The 20,146-nt window shown below is 34.7% G+C and overlaps 1 protein-coding gene and 1 long non-coding RNA gene across 2 annotated transcripts; one reads left to right on the top strand and one right to left on the bottom strand.

The window, feature by feature from the left end:
- Positions 1-1,730: 1,730 nt before the first annotated feature.
- Positions 1,731-15,721, bottom strand: LOC135633025 (ABC transporter G family member 41-like). Its single transcript, XM_065142054.1, has 24 exons — positions 15,294-15,721; positions 15,033-15,156; positions 14,697-14,781; positions 14,369-14,451; positions 10,547-10,706; positions 10,386-10,462; positions 10,124-10,177; positions 9,917-10,007; positions 9,453-9,754; positions 9,084-9,365; positions 8,694-9,007; positions 8,446-8,606; positions 8,266-8,369; positions 8,025-8,178; positions 7,800-7,940; positions 7,620-7,693; positions 7,196-7,528; positions 6,754-7,044; positions 6,295-6,378; positions 4,677-4,810; positions 4,255-4,482; positions 2,953-3,124; positions 2,612-2,866; positions 1,731-2,162 (listed from the first exon to the last, which is right to left on the bottom strand). Exons 1-24 carry the CDS (start codon positions 15,719-15,721, stop codon positions 1,896-1,898), a joined length of 4,398 nt encoding a protein of 1,465 aa, XP_064998126.1. The 3' UTR covers positions 1,731-1,895.
- Positions 10,392-16,356, top strand: LOC108952266 (uncharacterized). The gene is made up of 3 exons (XR_001976963.2): positions 10,392-10,685; positions 15,053-15,852; positions 15,983-16,356. It is a non-coding gene; the product is annotated as an uncharacterized LOC108952266 (long non-coding RNA).
- The last annotated feature ends 3,790 nt before the right edge of the window (positions 16,357-20,146 follow it).

Genomic DNA, 20,146 nt, shown 5'->3' on the forward strand with positions numbered 1-20,146 from the left:
TATATATATATATTCGAACTATCTAAATATCAACTGTAACTTCAAATAAATAGCATGTGCTGTTTTTGTGGATGAATTCCAGTATGGATGAAGGATCTACATATATATGCTTTATTAAAAAACGTGACCGTGTCTCGATCGCCCTCATCTTTTCCTTCCACTCCCTTCATCACATCGGAACCCTTTAAACCCTAACATCGTTCTCCAGACCCGACCAATTCCGCTTCCTTTGGGTACGACATTCTTTTACCTTTTAAATATAATTCTGTTGATTTGGAGTTTATGATTTCTTGGTTTTCTTGAAATCTCCCGGAAATCGGGTGTTTTTGCTTGAAATGTAAGGGTTGTTCTTGCCATTGACGGATGGTGCAAAAAGAATCAGGTCGTGAGAGTCGATAAAGGTTCGTTCCGACATATGGAACTAGCTCACTTGCAAACCAGTGGATAATGTATCGTACATATATTATAGTGATTGCTTGCACACGCTGTCTGTGTCACTGAAACTGAATAGCTTTAAGAACCGATTCTTTTTGGGAGAATTTGTACATGTCATTTAAGATAAAATATATAGTTTTCTCCACTAAATAAATCAAAATAAAATAAAATCCCATGCCAAAAGACAACATTCTGATTATATTTCGTAATGCATGTCAGTTTTTTTTTTTTTCTTTCTGAGAACTGGATTATTGATAATGCTGGTGGTCGTGTTATTATCGGATGTTGCAAAAAGAATTAGATTATGAGAGTAGATCAAGTTTCTTTCCAACATCAGGAGACTAGGTCACTTGCTAATGAATGGATAACCTATCTTCCATATGTTATATGGATTGCTTGCACGTGCTGTTTATGTCATTGAAATCGAATAGCAGTAAGACCCGATATTTATTGCGAGAATTTTTACATGTCATTTCACATAAAATTTATAGTTTTATTAAATAAATAAAACAAAAAAAAATTCCATGCCAAAAGACAAGATTTTGGTCATATTTCCATAATGCATATACAATAGTGAATAGTTGGTGTTTGATGAGAAAATGACGGTAGCCCTTTTCTTTTTTTTCTCCTACAGATTGGTATGGATTAACTTATATTCTTGATATCTTTGCCTGAAGATAGGATAAAGTTATATTGCATTTCCTTTCATTTGATGCTGATTGTTTCGATCTCACTGCGATGACTTAGTGCATAATATAATTACTTTTTATATTCCCCTTGATGGTTCCTTTCGAATTATGAAATCCTTATGACACCAACATGTCATGTGGTGATTTAGGTTACCATACAGTGACACTTTTTTCTTGTTATATAAGTTATCTTTATTTTTTTTTTGCCAAGGAACAAAATTATCAATGAGTTCAATGTAAGTTCTATACCAAGTCAATCTTGTTAGTAGACAATAAGCTCTAAAATGAGCAGTGCCAGTTACATTAAATAACATAATCAACTTTAAGATAATATATGTGGCATGACAGAGGAAAGAAGTTCAGGCATCCTTGTGTGTCTTGTATGTTTAATGTAAGAAAATTCAAGTTGATGAATGAAAGTTGAGCCATGTATTTACTTATCACCGAGACATGATTTACATGTATGTAAAAGTTATTCTATTAGTTGTGTTGAGGCATGCATATATTGGTTTATACCTGCATTTTGATGAATTTTTGCTGAATCTATATGTGGATTGTACTGATTTACACAACAAAAGTGTACAAGAATTTACTGGACCCTGGTACTTACCTTCGAGCATAGCTTAAAATTATTTGTGGGCAATATACACCATTGGGGTCACCAAAAGATCCAATGTTCCTAGTAAAGACACTTCTTACACTATTGACTACCATAATTTCCAAGCTGGCAAAAATTCAGAATTCTGTTTACAAGTATTCTTAAATATCTGTTTACCTTGTCTGAAAATTTAGCTTCCCAATAAAATAAGCAAAAAGGGAAGCATAGATCAATGGAAGGGCAAGAAGAGCAACAGCAACGAGCCCTAAAAGATTGTGGTGAAAACCAAAATAGTCCTCTAGGAAAGAAGCTATTGATTTGGTTTCTCCAAACACCATTATCTCCTTCTGTACATCCCCATACTGTGAACTGAAGAAGCCATGCAGTGACCAGGACATGGGACACAGGTAATATAACCAGATCCACCACTTTGGAATTTGCTGCAAGGAAACAAATAATGTTTAATTTTTTTACCAGTAAGCTATAGGTACTTGAACTATTATTATAGGATGACTCAAACTATTGCATCAAGCAACTAAGGATAATACAAATGAACACCTTGCTTTAGCTTCCAAAGCATATTTATCCAAGTATAACATATTGTGTTGTCATATTCATTTCTGGATCTCACAGTATTAAGCTGTGAGAAATATACCTGTTCTTTTCCCTATACTAAAAAAACTGTTATCATGCACTTAACTCTGTTAATTTGATCTGTATAGCTTAGTTCTGCTACTTTAGATATCGATACCAAAATGCAATGCAGATGAACTAGTAATTGTTTGTTTGTAGGTTGTTATCCTGCAGTATGTTTGTTGTTTGCATATGGAACCAATGTAGTATTTCTAAATGCTTATGAACTGAAAAGAAATGTAAATGCTGGACTTACGGGACTTGGCACAATGAAGCCTGAAAAGAGATTAAACAAGGTGTAGCAAACAGATGCCAATATGGTAGCCACTTGAACATTTGGAGTCAATGAAACCAGCAACATCCCAAGGTAAATGAAGTAGAGCAATGTGCAGAACATGGTATAGAAGAACCAGAAGAACTTATAGACCGTCCAGTAGTAACCAATTGCTGGATATGCTATAACCATAAATAATACCACTTCTATTAGTACATAGGGAAGCTCAATGACCACCTGAAACAGAAAAGTGTATCTTGATCAACATTCAGTAAATGATCTTCCTTTCCTTACCAATACACTATTAGAAAAAGCTGCTAAACCTGTGCAAGGGAGTAGGCCCAATGGGAGTACATTCCTGCAAACTTCTCCCGGTACAGAACAGTTCGCTCAATTGAAACAAATGGTAGAACTGACGAGCAGTTGTTTATTCCAGTGAAGACTGTGGCGACAAACATTGACCCCAACATATTGAACAGATCTTGTTGGTTGTTTCTTCAAGGAGAAATATGTGTATTAGTATCTAGATCCATGTATTATTTTAAGAACATAAAGTATGTTTCAAAGCAAACTTTAAAAACTTAAGCATCAGATATTTGTGTATGTATTACTACAATGATATGCCAAATCTAGATTAAGAGTGATCCCTATTTTACTGCAGGATGCATGTTCAAAATCTTCCCACCTCTTTCTACTTTTTATCAGTATCATTATTGATTTACCAAATAAGGGAAGAATTTTAATTGCTGTCTTGCTTCTATCTGCTGTGATGCAATTTTGGTTTCAAGTCCAGGAAGTCCCTCTGCACTTAGCTTCGATGTTTGTCTTCTTTGGTAACTTACGCCTTTGTCTTTTATGAAAAAGTTGAAGTATTAATCACCAAATTAAGTGGAAGTTCATGTTGACCATATCAGTTTGTACAGCCAATACTATTGTGCCAATCATAGCAAAAATACTGTTATTCTAAATAATATTGAAATATTTTTTGACGTGGTGCAACATACTGTATCATATGGATTAAGTTCACATACCTGAACTGGTATTTGATTCTGTTTAATTCTTTGATATCCTTCTATAAGGCCCAACAATTAGTTGTTGGAGTTCTTTGGGAGTAAACATCAACTATTTGAAGCCATTTTAAATGGCTTAGATTTACTCTTTTGGCTTAGTTTCTCATTGCTTTTCTCTTTCTTGTTTTCTTTTCAATTTTTTATCTCTTTGTACCTATTTTCTTTCTTAATGTATCAGTTCCAGCTTTTGCTGCTTTGCCTAAAAAATTAAAAAATATGATTGTTTGATGATGGCTTTTGCACTTTTTGATTAAATATGGTCGCCATTTATAGATTTATTGCCTCAACAGCATTAGCAAAATGACATATTCTTGTAAGAATGTTGCTGTAGATTGATCTTTATGGAAATTATATTCTGTAATTTTAATGATTTTGTCTAAACCTTTACATGTAATCCTCTCAGCCATGTGTTATCTACTAAACAACAATATGAATTCTGGCTCTAGACTGAAATATATTACTGCAAATTAGCATATATGTCCTTTGTCCATGTCATATATCTACATATTTATTTACCAGTTTATTATGCATCTATGTGAGAAAACAGGTACTTACAATGTCTTTCCATGCTGCCAGAATATTAATCCAAAGATTATGGATGAGACAAGGGTAAATGATATTCGCACCAAATTATATGAAGGACTTCTCCAGTAGGACAAGTATTGTTTCCAAAGGCAAGCTTTGAATTGTACCCAACTGTTTCGTGGATAGCGTGTTGGAAAACTCAGATCTTTCAAATCCGGTGCTGGTGTGCTCAAGCGCTTAACCAGCTCTTTGCTGTCCCTATATTGAAAAATGATCATAGAAGATTATGGTGAGCAATATAATATGTAAGGATGATGTCATCATTTTTTTTATTGCTAATAATGTGCAAGAGATCATAATTGTCATTAGTGTTTTCCTGATATATTATCATATTTTCATTAGTTAAAATTTGTATACTATCTTAGTTAATTTTGAGACACTTTGATGCTTACTTATAAAGGGACGATTCCTTATATATCTTTGCAAAATTTACTTCTAATTGCATCTCCATTGATGTATTGGTAACCTCCAACATCCATGTTGCTGGATTATAGTTATCTCTAATCCTCGGTACTCCAGCTATTCCCTGTCATACGAAACAAAGAAGGTGAAATTGCATTAATATAAAACGTTTAGTATTTTTATATATCCCTTTAAATTGATATCCCTTTAAAAGTGTCATTCAAATGAGAATATTATGTTCATTTTAGATACTTTTAACTTTGCAAGGATAGTAGGTGATTTTCAAAGTCATTATTTATTTATTTACAGAGCACAGAATAAAAACCATAATAGATGATCGAGTAACCGACGCCAAATATTTGGGACTTTATGGCTTTGTTGTTGTTGTTGTTGTTCTTGTTGTAGATGCTCGAGTGTTGTTTTTAACTTTTACATTGTGATCAGTGAACTGGTCCCATTGATATTGAGGATCGTTTCTTCAATGCTAGATGTGGGCATAATGGGAAGAAAGGTTGAGCTTAATACTGCATAAATTGAGCTCAAGTTGGACCTGCTGAAAACTTCATGATGGCTTAATTGTTTGTTTAATCAATACTGAGTCACATCGAATGAATTTGGTCTCGTTTGATACTCTCCTATTCTCACTTCTGATGTAGCCCATGATTGAGATGGCTTATAAGGCAGCATCAAATCTCAAAGTGCAAACCTGTTAAAATTCCCATATGATTCTGCATATAATTACCATAGATCACTTTTGAGTGATCTGGGGGAACTACAGTTGAGGGTATTGATGCAAACTTGAACCAAACATTTATTGTGGATGTGTAGGTGCCCAAATGAAAATCAGTCTTCTACCCTTTTGTTTGAAGGATTAAATAGCAACACTTTTACTGAAGAACTAAGTTGTCTACATTAGTATTAAAAATGTCATTAAAATTCACTAATCAAGATTAATCTTTTGGCTGTTAAGAAGAAAGCATGGAAAACATTAATGGGTTCAGACTTTCAATTTAAATATAAGAGACATAGGATGGAAGTGGTGGAGAGGTAGAGGGAGTGAGCACTTAGGTCTCTGCATTTGATGAGTTACATTATTTAGAACATTGTCATGTCCATTTCTATGGTTTACTTATATCAAAATTTTTTAGTTTGTTGAATCAAGGTTCGCAATACCGTACCGTACCAGTATTTTGACCTGGGCTCGGTATCGGTACGGTACGGTGTACCGAGCGGTACACCCAGGTGTACCAAGTACTGTAGCAATGCTACAGTGCGGACCGGTACGGGGCGGTCTGTGTACCGCTGGCCTGTCAGACCGGTACGTACCGCCCATACCGGACGGTACGATTCGGTATGGCAGACACTGTGTTGAATATAGTTGCTTCTGTTCAAGCTATCATAATAATAAAGTAAATTTATTTGGAGAATAGAACTTCAAAAAGTATCAACAATCTTTGCTAGAATTTTAAGAAACTAGGGGCATCAAAGATAACAAACAGACATCTCATAACATGCAGATTCTATTAGTAGAATCAACATTACCAGCCATTGGTATAATTTAAACATAGAAGAGAACCAACAATGAGATTGAGTTTAACAATGACTTGCCTCAAAATATTCAATAATTTTACTAGAATGCTTTCCTATTGGTCCTGTGTAGATCAATTCTCCTCCTCTTTTCATTAGAATCAGCTGTGGAAAATTAAACAAAGATATGTTTCATGTTAAGTGTCAAAAGAAGTTACAAAAAAGTTAAAAACATAAAAACAACTTACATTAATACTTCTAATGACTTGAATAGGTATTAACTAGATGACTTTCTTAGTTTAGTACAAGTTTAGAATGAGAACAAAGATTTATATTTTTTGTTTCTAGCATCTTGTTCACATATCTAAGATCGCCTTGTAAACTTCTGTAGTATTTTATTTTCTAGAACCTTGCACTGATAGACATCAATTATATGTTTGCTGAAATTAGGTTTAGCTTTTAAAAGAACTATTTGTGGCATTTTGGTTTTTTTTTTACTTCCAACCTTCCATAATAAAGATGGAAAAATATCCTACTTACCTCATCAAATGCTTCAAATATATCAATACTTGGTTGGTGGATGGTGCAAACTACTGTCCTTCCTGTTTCAGTAACATTTTTCACTGCACGCATGACAACAGCAGCTGCCCTAGCATCCAGACCTGATGTTGGCTCATCCATAAATATAATTGATGGATTGGAAACAAGCTCCACAGCAATAGTTAGTCGTTTCCGTTGCTCAGTAGAGAGACCATTGACCCCCTGTATACCAACTAAAGAATCCTTGATTCCATCTAGCTCGATCGTTTCAATGACTTCATCGACAAATTTCTGAAGACCAATATTTAAGTTCCAAATAAGTCAAGTACCAGACAGCTAGTTCTAGTTTTAGTGTCCCATGATTTGAATGCTTAATTTATGATGGATTTAAAGCCAAAATAATGTCTTGAAGGAACAGATTTATGTGTAGGATATAGCTTACAGATCTTGTATTTGCATCAATTTGAGGTGGCAGACGCAGCCAAGCTGAATACATGACAGATTCTTTGACAGTAATTTGTGGAGAATGTATGTCGAACTGTTCACAATAACCTGATATCCTTGCAAACGTTTCTTGTACCTTAGGATACCCTCCAATTCTTATGTCTCCTTCAACAAAACCACCAGTTTTTCTTCCAGAAAGGACATCTAAAAGAGTTGTCTTCCCTGCTCCACTTACTCCCATAAGTGCTGAAAGAATTCCAGGCTGGAAAGCTCCTGTAATATTGTGAAGCAGCTGTAGTCGTTTTTCTGCAGGGCCTTGCTCTCTCATTTCCTATGGCACAAGAAAAACAGATTTTTCTTTCTTGAATATCCATCAACTATATAAATCTATGATTACCAATATGACTGGTTAATATGCTTACTGGAGGAGTCTCGACATAGTAATTCACATCCTGAAATGATATGGTTAGGGGAATGAAAGGCAAAACCATCTTTCCTGTAAGATTAATCATGAAAGTTCTTTTAAATTACTCATCCTATATCCTCTAAATGATCTCTATATTACATTTATTAGAAACTAAAAGGCAATGAAACAGTCTTACCAGTTCTCCTTGTTTCTGAAAGAGGTACAGGTGATCCAGTAATGGACCCTTTTTCATTTTGACCTGGAATGTCTTCATTTTCCATACCTTGTATCTGAGAAAGCTTTTCACGAGAGATAATCGCTCGAGAAACCCCAACAGCTGAAATATAAAACTTGCTAGGCTGCTAAGTGGAAGATCAGAGCGAACTTATGAACCATTTATAGTTAGGACAGTTTAACTCACGTCTTTTTAGAGTCAAGGACAATGTGAATGCAAAATTCAGTAGCAAGGTTGACACTAACAGTGCTCCTACTGCTATCCAGTAGAAGTTGCTGTTATAGTTGAGTCCACGGCTTGTCAAGACTTGCTGCCCGATTGTCATGTTTGTTGATAAGATCTGTGATTTATGACAACGACAAAAGTATGTAAAGATTCAATGAGATATTATGTTGTCTTGAATTGTTATGGGACTATAGTATTTCACCTTTTGCCATCTTGGTGCATGAAATTCGTTAACAGTCAAGCCAATCTCTATGTAAGATAATGGAGAAATCCAGAATCCCCATTTTAACCAATCTGGTAAAGAGGCTGCAATAACAAAGTAGTTTTATTAAGTCTGTTATTATAGTGTTGGTTTCATCAACTGAAGCTGAAGCTGCCTTACGTTTTGGAAGAATGAAACCGCCAAACAACAGGATTACTAGTAGGCACATGGTACCACCAACTGTGGAAGCTACAGCTGTCTGAAAATAGGATGCAGTGAATCGAAATAGTGATAGTGACATTTGGTGGACACAAAAGAGTAGAAGGAAATGGCGGAAGAACCTGTGAGAGCATTTGAAGGAAATGATGATTTAGAAGTGTTCATAAAAAGAAGAATATTTGCAGTCCTGTAATCTTCATGTTGCTTACCTTGCTGCCTCAGGACTATACCCGATGACATAGTAAGTAATTGACGTCCACACTAATGACTCTACAAGAGATATTGGAATTTTTAGGATAGCAGATGGAATTGCATATGCCCATGCGGGGTAGAAGTAATAGTCTCGTTGCTTGTAGAAGACTGGAAGTCTAGAAACTGTCATAGCCAACTCAGGGAATCCATTTACCATCAATAAGAGAAGTGCATAAAAGAGGGAACCCATATAGTAATTAGCATGAATAATGTCAACGCCTAAATGCGTTCGCAAAAATACTGTCGCCGTGATGATAGCGATAATTCCAAGCTGCAGTGCAAATGATTTAACTACCTCAGCTACTGAATATAAATGATAGGAAAAGTCATTTTTAAGTAGTAGCTACCTGGGTTGTTTTGAATGTATAGACAAATGAATTCCTTTTCATGAGAAGAAATTCCCTTGCCATGCAAGCTTTAAGCAGTTCCCACTTAGATAATGAATAACTGTTGAATGATAGTGCATTTTTATGGCATTGAGACTTATCATAAGGCTTTGATAGTTCCTCACTTAGACTCTGTCCGATACGGTAGGCCTTGAAAGCTATAGAGAATTGGTCTACAGTAACATAACTATGATTTTCATTTGAATGGAACCAATACTGCTCTTGGTCTTTTCTTGACAACACCTGAGAAAAACAAAAAAATATAGGTGTGATGCATCTGGTGTACATGAAAGAAAATAAGATTGTTGCAACATTCAAGTTTGTAATTACCTCCTGGAGAAAATCAGCAACTCCTTTTCTCTCTGGGCATTTGAATCCACATTGTGCAAAGAAGTCAAGAATTTGAGTGCGAGGACCATGATAAACAATCTTTCCCTCTGCCATTAAGATAATATCATCAAATAGTTCATAAGTCTCGGGTGCTGGCTGAAGAAGTGAAACCACAACAGTAGATTCTGTGATATGTGCAAATTGTTGAAGGCATGTCACTATCTGAAAGGTAGTAGAGCTGTCCAAGCCAGTTGATATTTCATCCATAAAAAGAGCTTTTGTTGGTCCAACAATCATCTCTCCTGGAAGACGAAGTGATTAACGAGAGAACTTTACTTAAAAGTGTATATTAAGTAGATTGCAGTATGTCACCATGTGTTTCTTGATTTGAGTTCTCAAAGGTGATGTATATGTTTTTAACTTAGCAAGAGAAAGCAAGCAATATTGCCTCAAAGGTGATGTACCTGTGGTTAGTCTTTTCTTTTCACCACCGGAGATGCCTCTTCTCATGGCATCCCCGATCATTGTGTCTGCACATATGTCCAGTCCCATTATCTGATAATCCAGGTCAAATTTGACTAATTAGTTTCAGTATGTATGGGACTGAGTAATGCCACTATAGTGATCTGACAATTGTAGAGTAGTTTGATTGTGGTCCTGAAAGAAACTACCTTCAAGATATAGTCTGTTTGGAGGCTTCTTTCTAATCCCTTCACTGATATTGCCTGTACAAAAAATGTCATATATGTATGATATTGGGATATGTAGCTATGTTGCACCAACTTTATCTATTTCGACAATATGATAGTTTACTTATTTTTGAAATTTGTTTCATGAATGAAGATATTTTTTGCAATGTTATCAAAGTGAGAAGCCCATATACATTGGTCAAAAAAATTGAATTTAATCAATATGAAGTTCTTTATGATATACCTTCATGTATGTATCTATGTTAGGATCAGGGATAATTCCTGCCTGCTTCTCCCTTCTACTGACTTCCTTCATAATCTCTTTAAAAAGCATGCTCAGTAAGCTTTGTTGTTAACTTATACTGATAATAATCAAATATTTTGAAAGATCCATTAGGTTCTCACCTGCTCTACTCCCAACACCTTGAAAGCGTGCAGAAAAATCTAGTATTTCCCTTACTGTCATCTCAGGAATATGTAGGTCATATTGGCTTATGTAAGCTGATGTCTTCTCAGGCACGAACTCTTCCAATCCAAGGCCGTTGTAAGTAACTTCACCTCTTACCTGGAACAACTTGCTATGTTTCATTGAAAATCAAAACATCATCTCTTACCTGTGACAACTTGCTATGTTTCATTGAAAATCAAAACATTTTTTGCTGAAGTGGTTATAGAAAGCTTGTGGGTTATTCATATCTAGATAATGTTTAGTTGTTTGCTGTAGTTTAAGATACACAACAATATTGCCATGTAATGGTAGTGTTCTCCGAAGCTTAGAAATCTGACCATGATAGAATGTTCTACATACTCAGTGGAGAGCACCAGATGGTGGTAGTCTAGGAAGCTTAGGAATATGACACATGATAGAAAACACATATGCATTGTACAGCAACAACCTTTTAAGTTGAGAAGTTTGGTTCTGTAGGCTAAAGTGCTAAATCAGTGATGACTTCAAAAATATAAATACTCAAAACTAGTCATTGGAAACACTAATCAATTTGACTTTCCACATTACTGAGATTCCAAAAACATATTTTAAGATGTTTGCATGATAATTAAGTAGAGAAGTTTTATGAAAGATTTGCATGCACTGGATAGTAATGCAGTGGACAGTTATCTTTGGAAGGCTGGAAGGTTATCTGCTTCAGCATGTTCAGAAAAAACCACATGAGGAATGAGTGTGCTTGTGTACTTGCAAGCTAAGTATGGATAAAAAGATGAAGAAGTGATTGAAACATTTTGATGTCCTCAAATAAGATTACTGGAAGCAGTGATAGGCCTTAGGTTAGTTAAAGGGTTGTAGTACCGCAGCCTTGATTTGTCTGCCCAGACTAAACTTGGATTAGGTGCTGGTTTCCATCATGCTATCCGCTGGCAGGTTAATGCAATTTGATAACCTTTAATAACTTGATAAAGATATGACATGCATTTATAATTATGTGCGTAACTGTAGATTTCCTTCATGTTTCTGTTAGGCTAATTGTTACAATGATTTTACAACATGTCTAAAACAAATTTGAAGTTTCGACCTTTTTGTCATTCCTTCATATTTTTGTGGAAAGTACATAAACCATGTTCAGTTGTGCTTGAGCAAGTCAAACTTGTAGTTTTGTGTTTTAACCTATATCTGTTTTATTTTAATTAAAAAGAGTTAAAAATAACTGATTAGCAAACATTTAACCATGATGAGGTTCCACATTGTTAGGTTATCCTTCTGGCATTTAGATTATGAGAAATAGTTCAGTTGGTTAACCATGATTAAATTTGGTGTGTTCCCAAAGACTTGTTTAGAAATATGTTGGTTCTAAGGTGTCCTAGTTCAGTTACATTTGAATGTCGTGAAACCAGTAGGATATAGAGCTTTACTTGATTAAGCATCTAGTTATGTTAGGATTTAAATCAAACGTAGAGCCACAAAATCAATTGTAATTGGTTTTGTTTGATGAATAAAAGTCAAATGTTTATCAGTTGGTTTCATTGTTACATCTTCAATCTGATCTATCTACTTTCTTTTCAAATCAGTTAAATTTTTTATTAATCTCTTAACCCTACTATCTCTGTTAACATAACCATACTATCTGAAACCATACAATCTATAACACGATTGGAATTATTAGACCGGAGATTCTAATAATTAAAAATAGATTAAGGTTTGAAGCAAATCTTTTGAAAACAAACTTAATTTCCCACTAACATTGCTACAGGTTTTATGTACATATTATGAAAATATTTCAAGAGATGAGTATATTTCAATCATGTTTTTAATTAATCTAGATAAATTACATGATAAAATCACTAGGGAGATAATGCAGTTGATTTTGGAAAGGGGACCAACATTGTGTATGATTGAACAATAATTATAGTAACCATTTTAGTGTGCAACTAGTGATTTTTTTTTCAATCACAGCAATCTTCAACCAATTTTTTTTCTAATTTTTCAATCAATTTTGTACTAGTGATAATGAACTTATTAAACCTATTGGCGATGAAATTTTCTGATATATGCCATTTGCTAGTAATGCTAAGTTAATGTTAATAGTGCAAGAAATAAATTCTTAAGTTAGAAAATGGAAAAACTCTAGATGAGAGGATTCCATTAAGAATGTGTATTTGAAATGTATATTTGATGTTTAGATAGTTTGGATTTATTATGTCATAAGGTTGAGAGCTGGATGATTCAGTTGAGCTATGTATCTGTCATGTTGTGCAATTGGTGCAATTAACTGATTGGATTTAAAGAAAAGTCCTTGAAGATGTCTTAAAACTACCAATGATTCATGGATAATAATATGGAGCAATTATGAAACAATTGTTCAAAACAATAGCACCAGCGCTGAGGATTCGAGGTAGGTAGCTACTAGATACAGCTCTAATTAGGATAAAGGAATCCTTGTAAGCCCAGTACTTTCAGTTTAGGAGAGGTTGAGAAAATTTAAAGAAGAATTGGTGAAAGACAATGAAAAAGGAAATTGTTGCTTCAATTATTTGTAAATGTTGTTCCAGAAAAATGCCAAAGATGGGTAAGGTTTCAAATATGGCTAGATCAGTGCATTGAAACTTGAGTTAATATTTGCATAAATGGGCCTGTCTACATGCTTTATTCCATGTTCTTGATTTCTGAAGGACATTTAAGTAGAAGCCTCTGCATCCTTGCTCTAGTTCAATTGAAGATAGACAAACAATTATCACAAAATGAGGTCAAGCTTTTATAGCTTAGCAATTCAATACAAGGAAATTTTCTGTGTAAGCTAGTATAGTAAGATAAATTTATGAACCCCAATTCATACTAGAACCACAATAATTTAATAAAGCAAAGCCTCGACCTAAACTGAGTTGGACTCTGAGGAGGAACTGTTTGATGATCATTTAATGAAATTGACTCGATATGATCTGCAGAAAATTCGTTTGAAGATATTTTTGGTCTTATTGTGAGGTTTGAATAGTAGATATGAATCATAGATTTATTATTTCCTTTCTTGATCTATTATATATGATATATGTATTCCATTCTCCACATATTATAATAACTATCTGATGAAAGGAATCATTTTGATAGATATTAGATCTTAAAGTGATAAACTTAACGACTTTGTTTCTATCGGATAAACTTTCATCTGTACTTCTCAAGCAACTGATATCTGCATACATTGCCAGAATAAGCTCATGCAATATGGGCTAGTTGGCTGGTGATGTATGCTTCTTGTACCAAAGTGGGATAACTGGATCTCCGGAGTAGTACAAGTTAATCGATCCTTCAGGTAGAGAATAGGACTTTGAAGCAGTTATATGTGTTTTTTAGGCATTTTAGATAACTAATAGGCTCCAACTCCAATCTAACTGATTTATGACAGCAGAATAAAAATTATGATGGCTTAATATCTGTCAGGCAGAATCAAATAAAAGACAAAACAACTACAACTTACCAGCTACAAATTAAAACAGAGAAGAAAAAACAGTGATCTTAAGGAGTACACTAGTAAAAAGCCTGGTATGATACTGATAGATGTATTATACAAAAGGAATGATTGGAATGGATAAGCATTCTTATGACAAAGTAAAGCTATATATGCTTTTTGTGACTTTGTAGATTTAAATGTGTGAAAGTCAATTTGTTCATAAAAGAAATTAAACTGTCACTGTGTCACTTATATTTTTGGACTTTCCAGATGAGTAACTGTTGATTGTACTATTCTTGCTCTTTTTCTGAGTAGGCTAAAAGATAGAAACCTTGAGAGATTTGTCTAGTTTCCCTGAGAGAGCTAGCAAGTAGGTTGTTTTTCCACATCCTGGAGGTCCAAGCACCAGAGTCATCCTGTAAATCAGATAAATTTAAATAATTAATCTTCTACACATTGTGACTGTGTCCCATATAATATGAAGGAAAATTGGGTTATCATTTTGTCTATGCATATATCAGCTGTACTTGGAGACTGAGGATTGATTCTTTCAGACAGAGAGGAGAAAGAGGGCAGTGTATTTTGAACTAGTCTTAAATGAAGCATCTTATCTCTCTTTTTTCCTTTCCCCCTTTAAGTTGACAGTTCTCTAAATACTTTCCTGGAAGGCTTGATGACCCCACTGATGCCTTTGAGAATGTGAATCTTAGCTTCAGTCTTCAATCCTGGCATCTTCGTGAAACCCTGTTTCAAAGAAACTTGCACTCTGTAAGCTCAAAAGCATGTTCTTGGATTTGATGTGGTGCTCATTTGTTGAAAATTTCCTATATTCTGAACATAGTTCGACAAATATAATCTGATGGATCTGGTACTAAGAAACAAGTGTTTGTACATCAGTCTGATAATGCATAAACACCATCAATGTGCTTATTGTTAGCAATGCACCTGAATCTAAACCATATCATCAAGAATATGGAGTGACTCAATCTTCTTACCGATATCATGCTCTTTGCAGTGTTCCATAAAGTTGGTAGGGGCTTCCCTTCAACCACTAGACATTCTGCTTCCACAGACAGATTCTTGTATCTCACCTCTATCGTGGGCAATTTCACATTTACCCTGTGGAAACAGTTGCCCATGGTTAACCATAGATTATTGGAATCCAATCAGCTATAACCATGATTTCTCAGGTGATTTACATGGACCCAAGAGGAGAAAGAAAAATAACAAAACGTTCTCAACATGATGCAGTTTACCTGTCTATCCTTTCTCTTTGTTTCTGTAAAAGGCGAAGGTTGTCATTTTCAATATGCCTGATGAGATTTTCAATGAGAAGGCGCCTTTCTAGTGCTCCCAGCTTGGTAACATCAATGATCTTCTTTTCAGATTTTTCTTTAGCAACATTTCCATCATCTCGATGATCAAAAACAGATGTTCTCACTCGTTCAAGGGTGGGTAATCTCTCAATTGCAGCCCAAGTCAACTCATGCTCATCGTCATCATCAGCCCTCGTAGAACCAACACTGGAGCTTCTTCGAAAACTTGATGCAGCAATTCTGAATGATGACCTGATGCTTCTTTCTATCTCTGCTAACTCAACACTCAGGGTCTCACTTTCGTTCCTGCCCAGCTGATCCATCTCTTCTTCTCGAGTCATTGGGAGCAAGACAGTGGCTACTGTCATTTAAAGTGCATGGTATTTGTCATTCAACTAATCTGAATGTGATGGTTGAATTTTCAGTTGAAGGAGGTGCATCGTGGAGCTTCCACACATTCTCTTCCTTTGTATCCGCCTAATCTTATAACTTTTATGAGGTCGGTAACCAATCTTTTTTATTTGTCCCCAATTATTTACACTGGTTGCACTGGAAGACTTAGATTTCTTCACTATTTTAATGTGCTTGTGTCATTAATAAGATACCTGGCTGTGCTGGCAAACTTGCAGATCCACCAATGGCATGTGGAATTGTGTTCATTGATGGGGATTCCAAAGTTTTTTCAACAAGTGACGAGATTTTGTTTCTGGGAAACTGTACTTCGTTGTGATTTATATTTGTCTGAGAAAGGTATGCATCCCACCATAAAATATTTTCCCTTTGGCGAATCATTACATGTTGTTGGTGGTGGTGGTGGTGAATAACTATGTCCAATTGATGAGAGGACAATTCTTCTCACCACTGCTGCTTGAATTCTTTGAGTGTGGATCACTTGTTTGCGTGGGATTTTTAAACAAGTGAACATATTTTCTTATCTTGTCCTTGACCTTGAATGTGGTGCTTTTAACTTGTGATGTCTCTTTCGCATTGCATACTATGATTTTGTTTCGTAGTATATGCTATGGATGCTGACAATTCTTCTGACTTGATGCCGTGCTGACTTGTTCACCACCTGCACATCTTGTTGTTGAGAACAGAGAAGGAAACTTGGAATGCATCCAAAACAATGAAAGATATGCTCTTCATAAAGCCACAGACCAACTCTTATGAAAGGTATTCCAATTAGTAACAAAACAGGTGGGAGTAAGTGCTATCGGAAAACAAATCATGTGGCTCATCTGCAAGAATATATATATATATATATTGTACAGCTTGGTTCATCGAGTAATCAATCTAATTTTGTTTTTGGAAAAGAAAATATAATAATTATGTTATTATGATGTGTTTTTCTTAATAATTTACAGCTTGGTCTTCAACTCAAGTCTGTTCACAAACTTAGTAATCGGTGGGTTGTCGCATCCCAAGGCGTCAAAGAAAATAATAAAAAAGAAAATTACGAAAGTCAACGGTTTCGTTCCTTCATCAAAGAAAATTACGGAAGTCAACGGGTTCGTTTCGTTAACAATAACGACGTCATGGCTGACGAATCCCATTCTTATCCACCTGCCTTGTGTTCTTCTTTAAGGTGTCATCTCACCCAAAATAATTACATCATCCATTAACCATCAACCAAATAATTATGTTAATATTGGTTATTAACTAGATCCAGATTTATCGGTGGATTAAGATTAATTATGATTAATATTATGGATCCAAATACAAGGAGGAGTACTACTCGATGGATTGCCATTTCTTCCTATAGATAGATATATTTTGGTGAAAAAATATATATCTTATATGTTTCCAACAATTTAGAGAAGAATTCTTAATAATTTTATATCTAGGGTTCGATTAACTTGGGAGGGATATTCCTTGTATTAGATTTTTCACATAGTAAAAATTTTAGTTTTTTTTTTCTGTGAACATATATAATGAGTATCGAATCACATAAAATATTTTATAATTTTTTATGTTATCTTTATTATTATTATTATTATTATGAAAGTCTGCTCTCCATGAAATTGTAACAATGCAAATAATACATATCATCGTCTCATACAATTACAAGGCTTACAAGTGGTACAATTTTATCTCAAATGACGACTTGATTGATTACACATGAATGGCACCTAATCTTGTATCTTAGCATATTTAATAATAATTATTATTAGTATATGTGAATCGATTAGCTCAGTATCATTCTTAATTGACCCAAAATCTGGAACTTTATAGAAAGAAAGACCTTACGCTCAACAACTAAATCAATTATCATAATTAATGTCATGATTTGACCTATTGATATATAATGATCCCTACCTACGGTTTGGACATAACGGATACAAAAATCACCTACCTCAAAATCAATCCATCAAGTAGTTTTTTAGTAATATGATTTATGATTGTTAAAATTCATAAACAAATATATTTGGATTAACCCAATCAAATACTTAAGATAATGTTGAGTATTAGGTTATATATATATATATATATATATATATATATATATTGGTAGGAGAAGAAGTAGAAGAATAGTTAGTATTTCACATCGAGAAACAAACTCATTGCCACATCATATACCTAATTAGATATGTGGGTGCAATTGACAATGGTCGTCTTTTTTAATTGTCGAAAGAGATATAAGATATATAAATGTCATTTGATTCACAAAATAATACTTGATTTAGGTCGGCTATCACATGGCTATACGGACAATTTTGACTTGGATGAACTTTGACCGATGACTAATATATTAAGCCCAGAGGTTGTTGTTAGATATGATATTTTTATGCTATGCATGAGTTATACATTGATGGTGGGAAAATAAAAATATAATTAGCATTTTGTTTGGTCGAAGCAATTTTTATTAAATACCAAGCAATGCATTTAGTGATAACTTTATTATTACAATTTCTAGAAAATATTTTGATACTATAAGACATCATTTAAATTTTAAAATTACATGAGGATTTTTTATTTATTAGTGAATCTAATATACCACCACTTAATCAATGTTCTAAGTATAAAAATTTCATTAGAATCGTATGTAACTCTGATGTGACAATACTAAAGTCTTATTGTTCTATCTATCTTAAGTTCTTCCGATATGCTCTCATCAAACATCATTAGCGAAGTCTCATGTCCTTAATTTGTAATGTATTTTCGTTCAGCTCTCATCAATCAAATTAATATCATAAGCGAACAACAGAGAACACAAAGAAGATAGGATCTTCTTCAATTATTGTAAGGATATCATCTAGTTGGACGGCTGATGCACGAAGAAGGCGTCGGTTTAACGGTTTAAATGTCTCACCATACAAGTCTACTTGAAGGGGATCCCAGTGCACATAGACCAAGCCTAACGTAGCATGGACCGAGCCGGCCCAACCTGTTTCTCTTGAATCGGTCCATTGAGCCGATCTCAACCCAACCCAACCCAAACTTAGCCCCATCAATCTCACACACACACACACACATACCCTTTTAACCCAACTAGCAATGTCATTAAATTACATAATTTGAATGGGTCCTTTATTTTATGATTTGCTGAAGGTTACAATATGGATAAGAGTCCATGACTTCACCCTCTATGTGATGTGATGGATTATTATTATTATTATTATTATTATTATTATTATTATCATCTCTAAAAATTAGATGAAGCCATGGAATGAGCCACTAAACCTTTGGAGAAGAGAGATTATTTTTTTAATTAGCATCCTATGTATTTAGATGATTTAGATTATTAGGAATAAAAAATTAAAAATTATGAAAATATATAAAAATTAATTGCCTCAATCACAACTCACCAAACCTTTTTTTTTTTTCTTTCTTTCTTTCTTTTCTCCCTTTCTCCCACAAATTTCCTTTCAAAAATTTTGATCCAAAAACACTATTAAGAAACTACCTCAATTAAATGGTTACTATGTCCTGGTCATATAGTGTTATCTTCCTAACTCTTTTTCTTAGTACATGTAAACTTCCATTTGGCACATTATAGTAATATGACAGTCAAAGACAAGAAGGTAAATGATCTACTTCTACCTCGCTATGGAACCCACTCGCATACCAGCTCTGTTACTGGGTTTTCTGTGGGTCCCGTTGCTATTTGTATTTACGACGATACAGGTACGTATTAAGTATTAATCGATACCACATCGACGCAAGGATGTTCATATTGGATTAATTATTCAGATATTTAATCCAAGTCGACCAGATTAATATCACCTTAATTGAATTTAAATTGGTCTTGCACACTTGGATTGACCGCCAATGTCAACGTCAATGCTTTTATCCTTTTCTAAGTTCAACTGTGTTAATCCTTGTGCACAAATTATTCTTTTATCGGAATTAAATACCTATTTCTTTATCTCTACTCATCTCATACTTCTTTTATCATTACCTTAATCCATTTTAATTAGGCTAATGAAAACGCGCAAAATAATCATCGAAGTCGAAGACCAATTCAGCACTCGATCAGGGCCGTACGTGGCAGGATCCCACCGGATGGACGGCTCCATGGATACGATTGACTCCTTCAACCGTACGCCATGTTTCGATGGGAAGAATGGTCGAATGCAACGCCAGGCCTGCCTCCCAAAGGACTTACCCATCCTACGTGGCTGCGTCACGGGTCTGATACGGGGGGCCCAATCTTGGGCGTTCGTGATGGAGTCACGTACGTGTGTTTTCTTTTTTGTGCTTGGGTTGGTGAACAAGACGGAAGAAGTCGTCCGCGTGGACGAGGGCGGTGACCCGACGGCGCCACGGGTTGGCTCAAATGGAAAGCTACGTCA

This window comes from Musa acuminata, chromosome BXJ3-3, assembly GCF_036884655.1.
Source record: "Musa acuminata AAA Group cultivar baxijiao chromosome BXJ3-3, Cavendish_Baxijiao_AAA, whole genome shotgun sequence".
In the NCBI taxonomy this organism is placed as follows: Eukaryota; Viridiplantae; Streptophyta; class Magnoliopsida; order Zingiberales; family Musaceae; genus Musa; species Musa acuminata.